Here is a 19,260-nt window from a genome sequence, read left to right as displayed (position 1 = left end):
TTTACTTCAAAGCATGGGATGGAAACCACCTAATCCTCAATGGGGCATATAAAGTAGCATGGTATTATTAGGCTATTTAATTATTTAACTGTGACATAAATTGATAAAAATGTTATCTAAGTTGCTGTTCAGGAGACTAACGATTTTTATACCAGATTTAGTTATCACAGTGTCAGTATTATTGAGAAAAATATTAATATGCATTATTAGAAATATTATAATGCTCAATTCTTTGTTATTACTGTAATACACATTTTTAAAACAAATTAATCAAGCCATAATTTTATTTGCTGTGCAGATGCTCTTGAATGATTAATTAAATGGATCTATTTCAATCTAGTTTTAGACCTGGCTTTGGCGTAAAAACTGCCCTATATATATCCTACTCTAGGAGAAAAACAGGGGAAATACAACTCTATTAATTCTGCTGGACCTCTCAGAGGCTTTTGATACTATTCAATGGTATCGTTCGGGGGATCAGCACCATGTTGTTTTGTGGTTTGATCAACTGTACTTGGGAGGTGCTCAAAGGCACTGGAGGCCCAAGTGGCAAACAGCATCTTGGTGGACCAGCTGCTGTCTCTTCTGGACTGCACATGATTGTTCCAGTCTGTTTCTGAGCAGGAGCAGAGCCACCATTGAGCAAATGGGTTCAAAGAACCCGGGATGCAACCAATCAGGGACCGTGCCTGGCACCCCAACCACACACCCTGTGTCAGCGTCAGACGCAGAGGGCATATCTTTGCTTGCAAACAGGGCCGCACAGCCCAGTTTGCAGGCAAAATCCCCGGCCAGCACTGCATTCACAACAGGGACCCTAAAAGGCAGGGACCCTGCCCATATCTATAAAACCCTGCCTATGTCTATAATATAAACCATTTATATTAGTTGTAGATCATACTTTTTGTGTGGAAATATTTGGATGGCATAATAGGGTAAAGAATAAGTGCCTCCTTTACCAATTATGATAATTGGTAAATGGTATGTTAGCTTCCTTGGAACAGGTAAAACAATTTTTCAGATTTTAATCATACTTGGCTACATTTGTTACAACTGTGTGTTTTTCCCTTCTCAACAAAATATCCAAGCAGCCAAAAGACAACTTACTAAATTTGAAGAATTAATATTTGATATTGATACATCAACCAAAGGGCTAACTTCCAGATTTTATGGTATTCTATTTGGAGTATAATATCTCACCACTGGCTGGATTAAAATCAGTTTGGGGAAACGATTTACAAATGGTGATTGATGAAAGGGATTGGAATAGGATTTGGCTGTCTAAACCTTTATTTTCATCCTCTGCTCAAATTAGAGAAAACCATCTAAAAATAAATAGATGGTACATGACTCCTGTGAACTTGGCATATATGACTAAAAATAGATCTATGTTCTTTGTTGGAACAACTGTAATGAGAAGGGCATATTTTTCATCTGGTGTATATGCCCAAAGTTTAGAACCTTTTGGGACTTGGTATTTGCAGAAATGGGTAAAATTGTTAATCAAGAAATTAAAATAGATCTTCAGCTAGCATTGTTGGGAATATTTAATGAAGATAATAAAGTAATAAAATCTAAAGAGCTGGTGATTTGTATATTGATAGTGGCCAGAAGGGTGATAACTATAAATTGAAAGCATGGAATATTATCTTTAGATAATACAATAATCTAAATAAGCTTTATACAAAAAGCTTTATAGCTGCGGTGGAGAATCAACCCATTTGTTGCATCCTCAAACAGGACAATCAAAACCAAATCCTTTCTTTGCAATTTTGCAAGATATTATATTTTTATTAATCAAAGAAATTATGGTAAAGTCTTGCCTACTTGTTATATTCTGATATGGAGAAATGTGTGTTATTCATAAAATGCTCGGGCTTGTTTGGGTTTTGGATTGATAACATCTATAATAATAACTGAGACCTGATCTCTAGGAAGCTAAAGTGTATGAGTTATGCTTTCTGTAATCTGTGATATTATATTATCTAATGTTCTGTCTTTATTTTTTTTTAATAAAGAAAAGGCCATCTTTTGTATTTTCTCTGCAATTATCTATTAAAATAAGACCAAAGTAGCTTTAAAAACACAACAAATATACCCTTAACTCTAAGTCAAACCAGTTCAGTTCAGTATAATTTTTTTCCACCAACAGCCATAACAAAACATAACAACAGGAAAGGAATTTGCCCTCACCAATCAATCAACTAAAGTTTCAATTTATTACACCAGTCTTGTCCTCACCACACATTGGTGTTTTAGAATTTGGGGAGCCAAGGGTGAAATGTACGAGTCTCTTTATTTTTACAAACATGTTCACCACAGCAGTGGTTGAAGCATTGCCTGAAAGAGCTGAGAAGAATCATCTTGGTAGCCAGATGCTGCCGATAGCCAGATTTTTAGTCTATAACATGCCTGTCTCATGGGGCTGGGGGAGGTGACTGCCACCATTTTTGTTTAGTCTATAATGAAGCAGGAAGCGACCTAGACTCCAGAGTCATTTTCCACCTCATTCTAAATTAAAACAACCATTTTCAGCATCCAACTGCCACGATTGGTCTCAATCCTTCCAGATGGTGTTTGAAGCTGATGCTGTTGCAAAAAGGTATTTTTTAAATAATAATAATAATAATAATAATAATAATACACTGCAGGAATAATAGACTGGACCCAGGCAGAGCTAGAGACGCTAGATCGTAAGACCAGGAAAATAATGGCCATCAATCATGCGCTGCACCCCCGCAGTGATGTAGATAGGCTATACCTCCCTCGCAGCTCAGGTGGAAGAGGAATGCTGCAAGTCCATCAAACAGTAGAGGAGGAGAAAAGAGGCCTTGAAGAATATATAAGGGACAGTGAAGAAGATGCACTTCAAATGGTCAATAATGAAAAACTATTCAACACCAATGAAACAAAGCAGGCCTACAAGAAAGAACAAGTCAAGAACCGAGCAGAAAAATGGAAAAATAAGCCCCTGCATGGTCAATATTTGCACAATATAAGTGGAAAATCAGACATCACCAAGACCTGGCAATGGCTTAAGAATGGCAACTTGAAGAAAGAAACAGAGGGTTTAATACTGGCTGCACAAGAACAGGCACTAAGAACAAATGCAATAAGAGCAAAAGTCGAAAAATCCACCACAAACAGCATGTGCCGCCTTTGTAAAGAAGCAGATGAAACAGTGGACCACCTAATCAGCTGTTGTAAAAAGATCACACAGACTAACTACAAACAAAGGCATGACAAGGTAGCAGGGATGATACACTGGAACATCTGCAAAAAATACAAGCTACCTGTAGCCAAGAATTGGTGGGACCATAAAATTGAAAAAGTTGAAGAAAATGAAGATGTAAAAATATTATGGGACTTCCGACTACAAACAGACAAACATCTGCCACACAATACACCAGATATCACTGTAGTCGAGAAGAAAGAAAAACAAGTCAAAATAATCAACATAGCAATACCAGGGGATAGCAGAATAGAAGAAAAAGAAATAGAAAAAATCACCAAATACAAAGATCTACAAATTGAAATGGAAAGGCTGTGGCAGAAAAAGACCCAAATAATCCCAGTGGTAATTGGCACCCTGGGTGCAGTTCCAAAAGACCTTGAAGAGCACCTCAACACCATAGGGGCCACAGAAATCACCATCAGCCAATTACAAAAAGCAGCTTTACTGGGAACAGCCTATATTCTGCGACGATATCTATAATAACCAACAGTATTGATGATAAAATTCAGCCATCCCAGGTCCTTGGGAAGGACTCAATGTCTGGACAAAACAAACCAGTCAATAACACCTGTCTGACTGTGTAAACAAGAAATAATAATAATAATAAAAACACCACACACACACATCTCCAGCCCCTGGGCAGGAGAATACATGTTGGAGGACAATTTGCTTTGAGGGGCTTATTAACAAGGTGTGTTCATACAAGTTAAAGTCTTCAGCTCTATTTGCTATGGACATCCTATGTTATATTTTACTAACAGGCCCCCGATTTAAGAAAGAAAGAAACAGCAATGCTAAATAACACAAAAATGACATCAAAGTGCTTCCTGTTCAAGCTTGAACATTCTGTAATTTAGCAAAAATAAAGAGACAGAATGGAATAGCAAGGATACAACAAGAGAGCAACATCTTATTACAAAGGCTTGACTCCAATAGTTCTCACATGGAAATTCTGAAATCTCAACTGAAACCATGCAAATTTTTACCGAGTTTAACCGCAATGGTTATCTGTATTAATGGAGAACACAGGACGATATCCAGAACTCACTCATTCAGTTCACCTGATGAAATGAATACTCATCCATGCGACATTATTTATTCTTAGAATAATGACCAAGTCACATCTAAGTGACAGAACATTTAGTGACTGAAACTACCTGCCGATAACAATATGGCAAATATGATAATGTTTAAGAGTGACTAAGGGGGATGCTAAATCATAATCAGTATTACAAAAAAATTAAACAAAACATTCAACCTGTGATGGAACAAATATATAGGAGCTGGAGAGTGATTGCATGAGAGTGTGTGTTGCCATAGTGCCTGAGAAATCAATATTGTGCCCAATTATTTCCTGCCCCTAATGGTGCAGAGGGGAAGTAACTTGCCTAGGGAGCAAGAGGTTGCTGGTTTGAATCCCCGCTGGTTAGACTATGTTTCTCAGACTACGGGAAACACCTGTATTGGGCAGCAGCAATATAGGAAGATGCTGAAAGGCATCAACTCATACTGTGCGGGAGATGACAATGGTAAATCCCTCCTGTATTCTACCAAAGAAAACCACAGGGCTCTGTGGCTGCCGGGACTCGACACCAACTTGACAGCGAAACTTTACCTTTAACTCCATTTTATTTATTTTACATATGTAATCCTCCCTTCCTTGAGTGGGGTACCTAGTTAAGTTTATCCGCACAACAACCCCATGAGGCAGGCCAGGCAGAGAGAGAAATGATGGGACCAAAGTCACCCGGCAAGCACAATGGCTGAAAGGGGACTTGAAAACAGGTCTCCCTGGTCCTAGTCCAACACTCTAACCCCTACACCACACTGGTTCTCAAACAGACACCTCTAAAGTGTCTATTCGAGCAAATAATACTCAAAGACAGCCCTAGGACTTACTTGTTTGGCTTGGCCTTCCAAGGTTTTAAAAATTGTTTTTAAGTATTTGAATTGATTTTAAATGACTCTGAATTGTTTTAAATTTGTTTCACAGTGTTCTAAGTAGCTTGTTTTACATGGTGTTTGTCTTTTTTTTTTTTTTTTTTTGCTTGTTATGCACCACCCAGAGCCTTTAGATGGGTGGTTTAGAAATATAATAAATAAAATAATAATAATAAAATGAACAAATCTGAGCAAACAAACTGAGCCTAAAGTGATTCTCTTATGCAAGTTTGGAAAAGGCTGGAACAGCTTTATAATCTCAAGAGCCCCCCAGTGATACAGTCGTTCTCCTTCAAAAGCTCTGCGACTTATAGCTCAATGAGAGACACAATCCCACTGAGCATAAATGCCAAATTCAGGATCTGGGAAAACAGCTCAAAGACTTGGGGACAGATCTCAGTGAGGCTCCAACTGTGGGATTCCTTTCTGAACTCATTGCCTGCAAGTTATCAAGCCTCTAAATTGGGAGTTGATGTTTCAGATGCATTTTTAAAATTTAAATTACATCTCTGGACACTTGGCTGAACATTTTCGCAGAAAGCAAGAAATGAGAATTTCCTCTCCCGGTGTGGAATTCTGATAGCTTGTAGCATCAGGAATCTTAACTCTCTTCCTCTCTCCTTTTGCCTTGACTCTGTGGCAGCAGCTTCCCCAGGCTTATCAGGATAATCGGCATATGAATGGTTCTTGCTTCTACACAGAAAACAACTTTGTCCTGTGTTTCCTGAGTGAGATGCTGTAACATGATCTCCAGGAGAAGCCATTCCTAAAGATCATGTTACTGAGCCACCAAGGCTGCGTTGAAGAGAGGTATATAAACATTCATAGTATTAATAGGCAGTCCCCACTACTCCAGTGGGGGGGGGAGGTGCCCACGAAGGCCACCATGTTCCTCCCACCAACCCGGAACGCAACCTGAGTATTTCCTTCCAGATACATGCCCTTGACGGGCAACAAGTGAGCAGAAGAGGGGACCGAACTCCAACCCCCACCCCACAGCCTCCAAACAGCCTCTCTTGGTGGAGGAGTCACTGCTGCCGCCCTCCAGGCCACTTCCAATGCTGCTCGACACCACTGCAGCCCTCAAAAGCTCCAGGGAAGCAACGACAATGATCCTCTCTTGTCACTTCCTGAGAAAGGACTGAGTTTGGGGCAGGCTGGTAGCAGCATTGGCAGTCCAAGCCCCCGCCCCCAGATGGTCCTCCAGCCAATGGCTGGCCAACTCAAGCTTCGTGCCTCTCCAAAGGTCAGGAGAAAAAGCTCACCCCCAGGCATGGTGGGGAGGAGTGGACCATTCGCCTATCCTGTGCTCACGAGGCTACGTAACCAAGGCGTTGCGTATTGAGAGCAGGTTAATAAGTAATCTTATGAAAAAGATTACTTTTTCATATGTATTTATTCATAAGTATTTCATTAAAAGATTACTTTTTTTGCAAAAGAAAGTAAAAACTAAATAAATTCCCAGAACCTGGAGACTATGTTTTTATAAAACAATATAAAAATAAATCACCTCCCTGGACTTGAGAAGGGTGTCAGCTGACATAGCCACGAAAACTATTAGAAGTATGGAAAATATAATTATTGCAACACTATATTTTAGACTCCTAGGCAACTCATTTCCTTTTGTCATTAACATGACTTCATAAATGTGTTTCCTTATCATATTTATCTTCTAGTTTTCATCAGAAAATCTGAATATGGGTAATGAAATAAATTTAAAATATAATTCCAAAAGTTGGCATACCTTTAAAATAACCCACAAAAACAAATGCAGTACAATATTAAAACAACACAGTCCTCCCTCTTTTTCAGGGTATGTTCCCACAAAAGGTAGCCATTTCCCCATCCATTTCAGCATTGTATTATGGACAGGAAGCCCCAGAAGACTGTAGAGTGCCATATTGTTTGATTTGGTTTCTTTGTCTCATATTTTTGATTTCTTGTCTTTGCATTTTATTTTGATGTAAACCACTTTGCATTTAAACCAAAAACAGCTGTATTTTTATTATGGGTATTTTTTCTGTTGTCCAGTAATGTTAGATTGAAAAACTCAGGATATCATTTCATTTCTTTGCAAAAAAGATAGTACTTCCATCTCTCTGGTTAAAAATAGTTTACGTTTTGTCGTGTGAATTATGTAAGGCAGTGCTATCAATTATATTGTTATAACTAAGAAACAAAAGAGACACAATGCAGTATCTCCCAACTTAAAAAAACCCAAAGCTTTAATACAGTTTGGGGGAGCTCCAAATTTCATCAGTGAAGTGTGGTGGGAGGTGCTTAGCCCTTCCCTCAAAACTGATCCGATCGAAATATTTCTCCCTATGTTGCTTTCTTACCCAGGGGGAAAAGATTTGCTTAACAGGTTTGCTTATCTTTTTCCCCTATGTGGAGGAAGGCAACTTGGGAAAGACGATGCTGATGGGAAAACAATCCAAAGGAGTCAACTGCTCACTGCGCTCATAATCAGAGGTGTCCGGGTGTCCCAACCATTTGAGGTGAAGTGGGGAAAGGGTCTTTTCAGTTGTGACACTCTGTCTCTGGAACTCGAGATTCACCTGGCATCTAAACATTTTTTGGTGTATGATCTTATTGTGCATTGTAACCTGGCCAGAGAATCCTCATTTAAGAGTAGCATACAAACTAAATAAGCAAATAATTTTTTATAGAAGTTAAGAACACACACACACACTTTTTGCTCCAATCACATTCAGAGTCCCCTTCCAGCTTCATTAAAGTTAATCTCTTATATCAAGTATAGCTTGGCCTCTTTTCTGAGACCTGTAACATTTACCTATCTTTTCCCCGCCTTGATAGTCAAGAGCTTATTTTCTTCGTACAAATGTGGCACTTATCTGAACTGTGTGTCACTTCAAAATGTGCAGCTAAAATAGCCTTATGAAAGTGATACATGGAAGTAATTGTATAGAATATGAGCAGCAAGGGGCATTGTATATGTATACATTTATTGTGGGTTTGTTCCTAAAAGGTTTTAGGCCCATACAAGGCTGTTCTTGGCATCTGCAAAGACCTCAAGCCATCCTATTACTTAACTCAAGAATTTATTAAGGATTTATTACAATCTTAGATCAAATACAGACATCAATACAGAATAAAAGTAAATAAAATAAACATTTCATACCAACAGATAAGAGAAACAATCCACAATAATCTGCAAAGACCTCAAGCCATCCTATTACTTTGTAACAAATTGAAAAAAGGTCAATTTTTGTCTTCTTCACAGACTTATAACCCGTATATCATTTTAATTCAGACACACTCCATTAACTAAACATTTATACTGTATTAGATGATAATGAAATATCTGACCTCTGTCTGAAGTATGGCAGCTCTCTGTTCTTTGGCAGTAAGCGACTCTTTAAGCACTTCAATGTGTTGCTTGCAATCGGAATTCTGATTGCTAAGGGTTTCAAGCTTAGTTTGTAAGGCAAGAAGTTCTGATTCTTTCTTTGAAAGCTCCTGCTTCAGCTGGTCAATCTAAATTAGAAATAAATAAAACCAATTTAGTTCAGCAGTTCCCATGCCACACTACTTCCTGAGTAGAAAAAATAGTTGCAATACATTATTAAAGCAAAATTATACATTAATAGACTCAAACAATCATCCTCCAAAAACTATACCAGGTCTTCACCTGGTAATGGAAGACACATAATGCTGAGATCACATGTGGGCATTCCCTCACATTAGTGAGGGAATGCCCTCGCTAATGCAAGGCAGTAGTGAAGGCATTCCAGACTATTGGTGCCACAACTTAATTTAAGGCTTTAAAAGATCTAGCTTCATGAATCGATCCTGGAAATTCCATGAATTGATCCTGCACTGGAATTGAACCAGTGCAGATCAAATAGGACCACAGTCACAAGCTCCCTCTGGTCCATCTAGCTGTGCTGCGAAATTCAGAAGCTTGGAGCCATGTGGATTGGGCCTGGGTGACTTTGGGCCAGTCACGTCTCTCTCAGCCTAACCTACTTCACAGGGTTGTTGTGAGGAGAAACCTAAGTATCTAGTACACCGCTCTTGGCTCCTTGGAGGAAGAGCAGGATATAAAATGTAAATTAAAAAATAAAATAATATCTTAACCAGTTGCTCTCAATCCTAGCCAGGATCCAAGTGATTGGTCCCACTCACACAGTTATTTATTTATTTATTTATCTATCATATTTCTATACCACCTGCTATGTACATCTCTAGGTGGTGTACAACATTTAAAATATTTATAAATTACAAATTAAAATACATGACAATAAAACAATACAATAAATTAGATATTAAAACAAGTTTTAAAATTATTAAAATTAATTCTAATTAAAAGCCTGCAAAAACAGGAGAGTCTTGAGGTTCTTCCTAAAAACAAACAGAGAAGGAGATGCTCTTATTGCAGTAGGGAGCATATTCCAAAACCCTGGGGCAGCCACAGAGAAAGCCCAGTCCTGGGTCGCCACCAAACGAACCGGTGGCATCCGTAACCGGACCTTTCCAGAAGATTGTAACAGGCAGCAGGGTTTATGACAAAAGAGGCACTCTCTTAAATAGCCTGGACCTAAGCTGTTAAAGGCTTTATAGGTAATAACCAGCACTTTGTATTTCACCTGGAAACATATCGGCAGCCAGTGCAGTTCTTTCAAAACTGGTGTTATGTGTTCCCATTGAGTTGTCCCAGAGGCCAATCTGGCTGCCACATTCTTTATCAATTGTAGTTTCCAGACTACATACAAAGGCAGCCCCATGTTTGTAGAGTGCATTACAGTAGTCAAGCCTGGAGATTACCAGAATATGTACCACTGTTTTAAGGTCATTCACCTCTAGAAATGGATGTAGCTGACGTATCAGCCGCTGACAGCTCATGTCCTGAAGATTGGGGTGTGGAAGTAATTATTCCAATTTACAAGAAAGGTGATAGGAAGCTTCTTGGGAACTATAGACCTATTAGTCTGCTCTGTGTGATAAGTAAGCTGTACACCAGACTGTTTTGAAATGGACAACATCTTGGCTGATGAGCAGTTTGGCTTCCGTGCTGGTTGTTCTGGCTCTGCTTTGTTTGCAGGATTTGTTGATTTCAGGGCCACCTTTGATTTGACCCCTAGGGAGAAATTCTGGAACAAGCTACTTAATTCATCAATGGATCATTGGCTATTATGCTTGATAATAAAACTTCATGAAACCTTCCCATACAAGAGTGAGCTGTAGTGCACAGGGGCACTCCACCAAGGAAATTCTAACATTTAGGGGAGTAAGACAAGGATGCATTTTGGCTCCACTATTGTTTAACTTTTTCATTAATTCCCTTGATTCCCATTTAAACAATTTGGATCATCACCCTCCCAAATTAGTGGATAAGCATCTCATTATTATCTTGTATGCAGATGATGCCGTCATTCTTTTGTAAACACCAATAGGTTTAAGAAGATTGTGCTCTTTGGCCTCCTATTGTAAGGAAATTAATGATAATAAATTGAAATTAATGATAGTAAAACCAAGATTCTAGTGTTTGCGAAAAGACCCAAAATTTACAACTGGACCCTAAATGGGTACAAGTTGGAACAAGGCTTCCAAAGGTGGAAACCAGGGCCTTGAGGATTATCATTAACTATTGGCTGAAGGTTCATTTGCAGTCGGCAGGCCTAATACCTTATTTTCTTTTATTTCTCTGGCCTACTTGGTCTGAGGGGATAATTAACAAATTGCTTTCGATAGGTTTAGACCCTGAACATCTGCTGGAGTTAGGTTTTCGGAGAGTAAATGCTCTGGTATGCAAACGTCTCCTTGAGATTGAGCTACAGAATGAGACAATGCTCCTTCCAAACCTATATAGGCCTTTAAAATAATGGAGGATTATCTACTGACCCATACGTATCCACTATCATCACCCTTTATAAGTTTTGTTGGGCCGTTTCTAGAGCTCGCTTTAATGCCTTGCCATCTGTTTTACTTTACAGCAGATTCTATCAGTGGCTGATAGAGGCACGACTAGGTCCCTGCAATGCCAATGAGATCAAGACGGTTGCTCATGTTTTACTTTATTGTGAATTCTATAAAGATGTTAGGAAGCGTTTAATTGTACCTTTGCTGTCTCAGCACTTTGGTTATCTTGGTCGTTCTTGTATTTCTAATTATTTGTTAGTAAATTTCTTACTTGAATATAAAGACTCTAGTATCTCATATTCAGTTGCAAAATTTTGTTACATTGCTAGTAGAATCTGGAGCGCTTTGGTCTGTGGTGGGATCTGTGGGATTATTTGAATGTATCTCACGATGTGCTGTTGTTTTATTTATTTGTTTTGCTGGTCAATTGACTGGATAATACCACTGGTAGCGGGCAGAGGGAGATATTGCGATGGGAGCTGGGCTGGCCATTCCAGGGGGAAATGGTCCAGGCAACAGAGGCCTGTTCCTTTTCCCAGCCCTTCTCCTAACCCTGAGACCCCTGGGAGCTCTGAGAACACTCCCTCGAGGATTAGGGTGCTGCTGCTGAATGCCAGGTCGGTTAATGCTAAAACATCTCTCATCCACAATCTGATTGTGGATGAGCATGCTGACCTGGTATGTGTGATGGAGACCTGGTTGGATGAGCTGGGTGGGGTTGGTCTCTCTCAGTTCTGTCCTCCAGGTTTTCTGAGTGTGCAGCAGCCCCGCCTGGGGATTTCAATGTCCACGCTGAGGCCCCCCTAGTGGATTCGGCTCAGGATTTCATGGTCTCCATGGCAACCATGGGCCTGTCTCAGCTAGTATCGGGCCCTACCCACATGGCAGGACATACTCTGGATCTGGTTTTTGCCAACCGGGGAATAAATGATCTGGAGGTGGGAGAGTTTGAGATAACTCCCTTGTCATGGACAGATCATCATCTGGTGGGGTTTAGTTTGACTGCTCTGACTGCACTCTGCAGGGGTGGTGGACCGATTAGAATGGTCCGCCCCCAGAGGCTTATGGATCCACTTGGATTCCAGATGGCCCTTGGGGAGTTTCCAGTGTCCAGAGCTGGTGATCCTGTTGAGGCCCTGGTTGATCTCTGGAATGGAGAGACGGCCTGGGCTGTTGACACGGTTGCTCCTAAACACCCTCTCCAGCTTGGTGGAGCCCTTTCGCCTCCTTGGTTTTCCTCGGAGCTTAGGGCGATTAAACAACTTGGATGATGGCTAGAACAACGCTGGAGGAAGAGTCGTGCCGAATCCGATCAAAAACAGGCTACAGCCCATTTTGGGGACTACTCCGTGGTGGTGGGGGCGGCAAAGAAATGATTTTTCTCCGCCTCCATTGCATCTTCTCAGTGCAGATAAACAGAGCTGTTTCGTGTGGTAAAAACATTGCTCCACACATCCCCCCAGGTAATGGGGGAGGAATCATCTAGAGCTCATTGTGATCAGTTTGCTTGCCACTTTGCAGATAAAGTCGCCCACATCTGGACTCCAGAGTTTTGGCAGTTCCGGCAGATGTGCCTTTGGTACCACCTGGTCCAGTTGTGTTGGATTCTTTTCAGTTAATGCAGCCGGAGGATGTGGACAAGATCCTGTGCAGTGTGCGGGCAACATCATGCGCTCTTGACCCTTGCCCTTCATGGCTAAAAAAGCTGCCAGGGAGGGTACAGGCAGATGGCTGGAGGTGATCATTAATGCTTCATTAAGGGAGGACAGGATGCCATAGTTTCTCAAGGAGGCGGTGGTAAGACCACTATTAAAAAAAGCCCTCCCTTGATCCCTCCAACCTGGACAACTATAGAGCTGTATCTAACCTTCCCTTTTGGGGGAAGGTGATAGAGCGTGTGGTGGTGTCCCAGCTGCAGAGAGTCTTGGATGATACGGATTATCTGGACCCTTTTCAATCTGACTTCCACCCCAGATATGGGACTGAAACTGTCTTGGTCGCTCTAGCGGATAACCTTCGCTGGGAGCTAGACAGGGGGAGTGTGTCCCTGTTGGTTCTGCTGGACCTCTCGGTGGCATTCGATACCATTGACCATGGTATCCTTCTGGGCTGCCTCTTGAGTATGGGAATTGGAGGTACTGTGTTGGAGTGGCTCCGTTCCTTTCGGGGGGAGGGTCCAGAAGGTGGTGCTGGGGGACTACTGCTCGGCCCCATGGCCATTGGCCTGCGGGGTCTCCCAGGGTTCAATTTTGTCCCCCATGCTGATTGTTTTTATATTTATCAGATTGTTTTTATATTTTTAGCTAAATACTTTTAATTCATTTTTATTATGTGTTTTAACTTTTGTAAACCACCTTGAGATTGTTTTTAATGAAAGGTGGTATATAAATCTAACAATAAAATAAAATAAATAAAAAGATAAAGATAAAGATGACTGAAGTTGGAACAATTAAAACAATTTAAGTACCTTGGTGTAATATTTCAGGCCTCTGGCTGCAGATCTGTGCACAGAAAATATGTTAGACAGAATGCTATGAAGAGCACACAGGCAATTCAATCTTATTACTACTCCAGGGGTGCCCATTTTATCTCTACGGCTATTAAACTCTTTGAGGCCAACGTCCGTACACAGCTCTTGTACGGAGTGCAGCTTGGCATATACCCTGATTTCTCAAAATTAGAAACAGTTCAATCTAATTTCCTGAAGAATATATTTCAGGTCCCCAGCTACATTCCTAGGGCATTTCTACAGCTGGAAGCGGGTTGCTCAAAATAGAGGCTAGGGCTTGGATTATTATTTTTGAATTATGGTTTAAGCTGATTTTCCATCCCATTGGTTTAGCTCCATTGGTGCTAAAGGACGTATATCACTCAAGGTGGGGAAAAGGGGCGGAGGAAAGGCTATATTATTACAGTTTTTCTCCTACCACACTGCTAACCATGGGTTATGAAAACGTCAGATTCAAAATAAGAGAATGAATTTATTATATGAAGCGGCAAATTGATCAGGGCTCCATTCCGGTTGGTGTCTTTTGGGGCAATCAAATTCTGAGTTTTACCCCCACCAACTATTTAAACCAGCTAACAGTCCCAAAGTACCACAGAGCCCTGACACTGGCCCGATGCAATGCCTTGTGCACAGCTGTGATGAAAGGGAGATATCAAAGAATTCCATATGGAGAGCATATTTGCCCCTGTGGCTCTGGTGAGATTGAAACGATGGCTCATGTACTCTTGTATTGTCACTATTTCCGTGATATTCGGCATAAGCTCATCTCTTCAGATATCAGCTCATATCCAGGCTGTACTGATTCCTTTTACCTAAATTTCCTCTTGGCAGATCAGAATGACTCTAGATCCTATAATGTGGCTAAGTTCTGCCTTATAGTCAGCAAAATTCATTTAGAGTGCATTAAGAACTAAATATTCTAAAGCCTATATGTATGTTGCCTCCACTCGCTTGATAAGTTGCTGTCATACATAGTATAGAATACAATATAGTATGAGATTTAACACCGCTCTGTATTAATTACATAGTTTTGCTGTCTTCCTACCTTTATACTCAGTGTCATTCTGTTATTAGTGTTGACTAACTTTTATATATAGTTTTATGCTCATAGTTTTAACTTCTAGCTTCTTCTACTTATTATACTAAGTAATTTTATAGAGACTTTTTATTATATTATAGGATTAGATTCTTTGAACCATTTTTGTCTATTTTGCTGTTATGCTGGTCAAAGACCGAAATAAAGACTATGCTATCAGCCGAAGCTGATAGAAAACGCTCCTGGCCACTGCCTCAACCTGAGAAACTAGAAGGAGCTTTGGGTCCAGGAACACTCAAAAGCTACATACCTGATCTTTCAGGGGGAGTGTAACCCATCCAGAACAGGAAGACCTAAACCATCTCTCAGGTCCTCCCCCCCCCACCCAAAAGTCAGTACCTCCATCTTATTTGGTACTTATTTGGTACTTGTCTTCAGTTTGTTATCCCTCATACAGCCCATTACTGCCTCAAAGCAGGAATTAAGGAATGATATGCCATTTCCTGATGAGATCAGCATGGAGAAGTAGATCTGGGTGTCATCAGCATATTTATAACACCCAGCACCAAACCTCCTGATGATCTCTCCCAGCGGTTTCATGTAGATGTTAAAGAGCATTGTAGACAGTATGGAGCCTTGTGAAACTCCGCACTTTGGTTCTTGCTTAGCACAACAACAGTCTCTAAGCGACACCATCTGGAATCTGCCAGAGAAGTAGGAGTGGAACCAATGGAAACAGTGCCACCCAATCCCACCTCCCTCAGATGGTCCAAAGGGATACCATGGTTGGTGGTATTGAAAGCTGCAGAAAGATCCAAAAGGATCAGCAGAGTCACATTCCCTCTGTCAATAGCCAGTTGGAGATCATCCATCAAGCCGATCAAGGTAGTCTCAACCCCCAAGCCCACACAAAAACCAGTTTGAAATAGGTCTAGATAGCCTGCATCATTCAAAACTGCCTGGAGCTGAGAGACCACCACCCACTCAACCACCTTGCCCAACCATGGAAGATTAGAAACAGCTCTGTAATTAGCTAACTCTGAGAAATCCAGGGTAGGTCCCTCCATGAAAAAAGTGGTCTAATAATAGCCTCCTTAAGACAAGGAGGCATCCTGCCCTCCCTCAGAGAAGCATTTATAATATTTACCAGACCATCTCCAATAATATGATTATCAGATGAGATAAACCAAGTTGGGCAAGTGTCAAGAGAACTTGTAGGTCGTACAGTCCGAAGCAGTTTGTCCACTTCCTCAGGAGTCACAAACTGAAAATGATCCAGTTTAACCCCATGAGAGGAGTTGCTGGACACCTCCACAATAGACTCTGCAGTAACTGTAGAATCCTGCTCAGGCCAAATCTAAGAGATTTTATCTGCAAAATAGTCATTTAAAATGTCACAGTGAGCGACCGATGGTTCAAAATTTAAATTCAAAGAGGAGGGGGTACATACTAGCTCCCTCAGAATTCTAGACAACTCAGTTGGGCGTGATTTTGTGGAAGCAATGCAGGAAGAAAAGAACCGCTTCTTTGTCACCTACACTGCCAGAGCATAAATCTTCAAATGTGCTCTGTGTTGTGCCCGATCAGACTCGCGCTGAGTCTTCCTCCACTTGTGCTCTAATTGTCTACCTCACCACTTCAGCTCCTATCACTCATTTGAATACCACAGGGCTGTCTTTAAGGCAAGTCGAAGAGGATGCTTAGGAGCGATTGTGTCTACTGCTCTAGTAAGTTCATTATTCCATCTTTGTACCAAAGCATCAACAGAATAATTAGCAGAGAAAACCCTAAACCCTTCCAAGGCTTCTTGGAATCTTATTGGATCCAATAACCTCCTCAGGTGGACCTATCTAATAGGTCCTTCACCTCTGCAGATGTGGGTTATGGCTGTAAGTTCTACCTTAACCAGATGGTGATCTGTCCATGACAATGGAGAGATGACAGGGATCCCTACCAATGGAACACCACCCTGATCAAAGCAAAATACCAAATCGAGCATGTGACCAGCATCATTTGTCAGACCAGAGACCAACTGGGATAGGCCTACAGTCGTGATGGTCACTATGAACACTTGAACCATCCCCGACAACCCTGTCCCCAAATGAACATTAAAGTCCCCCACCACCACAAAACAGGGAGACTCCAATGCAGCAACTAGGTCCGTCAGCTCAATTAAGGACTCCACTGGGATTATTTAATGTTCATATTATAACAAATTATTTTATTTGTTAAAATGCTAGTATCCCACCTTTCTATTTTAAAACAATCTAAGGCAGCTTACAACAAATTTTAAAAATAATACCAAGATTGAGTTTCTTTAAATGTTATATCAGCTCTGTGGGATAAATATACAGAGAAGCAGCTCCCAGAGCACTTACTACATTTAGAAGGACCTGTGACTCATACAATAGCCTAACTTTCAGAGCTCATTCATAAATTCATACTATGACTGATGCAGTGAAGAAACAAGCCTTGAGACTGTGTGCACAGCTACTACATGTGTAGGAAGTCACGTGTGACCTGCTTGTCTGTATATAATCATGATTCATCTAATGTTTTCTATAATATTTCCCCCTTCCAAATAACTGGGAAGAAAATTGAAATTGTGCATAATGCCCAGACCTCATGTGACTTCCTATGCACAGTAGTAAAACAGACATGATCCTGAGCAAGGACTGCCCCACTGTATGTAGCCTGTTATCAGCAGTATGAACTTGTCCACCTCCTAGTCTTTGTAAACCAAACTGAATCCTGCTGAATCCTCAGGTCTAGTGGACATCCATTTTCTAGACATGAAACTGTATTGCTTACTGAGCACATGCTAACTCTCAACACAACTAGATTATCATCACTGTCAAATACTCAAAGGTATTCAAAGCATTGAATTTTGTACATGACAAAAAAGAATTACTATGTAAAGATGGGCACCAAGGCGTAGGGGGGACTTCAATTAAATTCACATAAATTTGCTTTTACAGTGGAACTAGCCCCAAGTCTTCCCCATATTTTCCTCAACAACCATAAGGACTAGAACAAATATTTAATGCTGGGGGGGAGGGAGGGGGAGGCAGTGAAATGTTTCCCCGAAAGGAATGCTGAATCTACCTTTCTCAATCAGTTTAATCCCACAGTTACAGTTTAGAAGAATATAGGAGAAAGGAGGGTTTAGAACTGAAATGGTAGCCAATATAATCTAGCTTTTGGTCACACATTTGTAATGCTCAACCCACATGCTACAGATAAGGTACAATATTTAATAGCTGCAATACTACAATGTCACATAATACAGGAAACTATTTCCTTCAAGTCCCACAATTTTATTATTTATTTATTGATTGATTGATTTGATTTATATACCACCCTTCCAAAAATGGCTCAGGGCGGTTTACAATTAAAACAAACTTGTAAAAACAATGAAAAGCTAAAACAAATTAAAACAATAACACAGCAATTAACAATTTAAAAACAATAACACAGCAATTAACAATTTAAAAACATTTTAAAACAAGAATTAAACATTGTCCCCAAACCCCAGCTCAAGAAGACACGCAGACTTAATATGGATGAAAAGGGCCACAACTTTATTAACTATTACACAGGCATGGCAGACTGGAACACCAGGTGATTAATCACCCTTAGAGAACAGTGCGGGCCAATAGAAGCAGGTCAGAACTTTTAGTTGAGTTTACCATATGAAATAAATTCTTTTAAAATCAGATCCAAAAGGCATCTTACACAACTATGTATAGAGTTGTGCATGTGGAATATTGACTGTAGAATATAAACTCACTTTTCTTCAGAGCACTTATTATCCTGAATGGAAAAATTTCTCATCACCTTTTATTAAAACTACTATTAGTTATATGCAAAGTGTCAATGGACTGGCTAGGTCTTATCCATGGGTTGAAAAAATTAAGGCAGAGCCTGCCTGAAAGTTTAAAATGTAGAGAAACGAGATCAAATGAAGAAGGAATGGTAAATTATGTATAATTCAAATGCATAAAATGGAAGAGAGGTAATGGCGGGGGAGGAATTCAAGGGTGAATATGATGTATAATATTCAGCTTACTCTAGAACACTTTGCTTTTGAAGATATTGTTTGTAAAAATGGCAAACATATTCCATGCATTTGCCACAGAACCGTCAGCCCATTATAAGCAAGCACAGAAATTCAGCCAAAACCAAAGTTTAAAAGTAAGGTGAGAGTAGTTCCACACAATACAAATGAGGGGGAAAGTTGAAGCCAATATGAACCATAGCATGTGTTTTATATGAGTCCCATATGGCCATCACACAACCTAATATCTACCGAAGGTTCCTCCTAATTTTATCCAGGATATAACTAACCCCCTGATAAACAGCCAAGGAACATGGTATCATTTTCATTGCAGATATTCCACACAATTCTGCTCATTAATAGCAAGCAGCTCCGCTGTATGATTTGCAAACTGGCAGAAAGTGTTCAAGAGCACATACAAAAGAGAAAATATCTGAGATAATTTAGAATAGCTAGGTGCTCTCTGGCAAATCACTTAATACCAGAAACAAGACAAAAGGCTGGGGATCTTTTTAATTGTTTTTAAGGCATAATTTGTTAGGGGGCAAAAGTTCCATGAAACCTCTCTTGCTTACCATTTCCATGTGCTGTGCATCTGT

General features: G+C 40.3%; 1 protein-coding gene across 28 annotated transcripts in view; it reads right to left on the bottom strand.

The window, feature by feature from the left end:
- The window catches only part of ERC2 (ELKS/RAB6-interacting/CAST family member 2), a 1,070,068-nt gene that overhangs the window by 664,955 nt on the left and 385,853 nt on the right, over window positions 1–19,260 (bottom strand). For 27 of the 28 annotated variants that reach the window (XR_008316192.1, XR_008316193.1, XR_008316208.1 and 24 more), the window contains one exon: window positions 8,507–8,674. The exons of the other annotated variant lie outside the window; for it this stretch is intronic. Coding sequence is in view for 6 of the 27 variants with exons in the window: in XM_053296295.1 (XP_053152270.1) it covers window positions 8,507–8,674 (168 nt within the window). In the remaining 21 variants the exon portion in view is untranslated. The remainder of the gene's footprint in view (window positions 1–8,506; window positions 8,675–19,260) is intronic. 28 annotated transcript variants of the gene reach the window in all.

The sequence above is a fragment of the Hemicordylus capensis genome, chromosome 2 (genome assembly GCF_027244095.1).
Source record: "Hemicordylus capensis ecotype Gifberg chromosome 2, rHemCap1.1.pri, whole genome shotgun sequence".
NCBI classification, from domain to species: Eukaryota; Metazoa; Chordata; class Lepidosauria; order Squamata; family Cordylidae; genus Hemicordylus; species Hemicordylus capensis.
The sequence above is the reverse complement of the archived record's forward strand: the minus strand, read 5'-3'. Positions and strand labels throughout refer to the sequence as shown.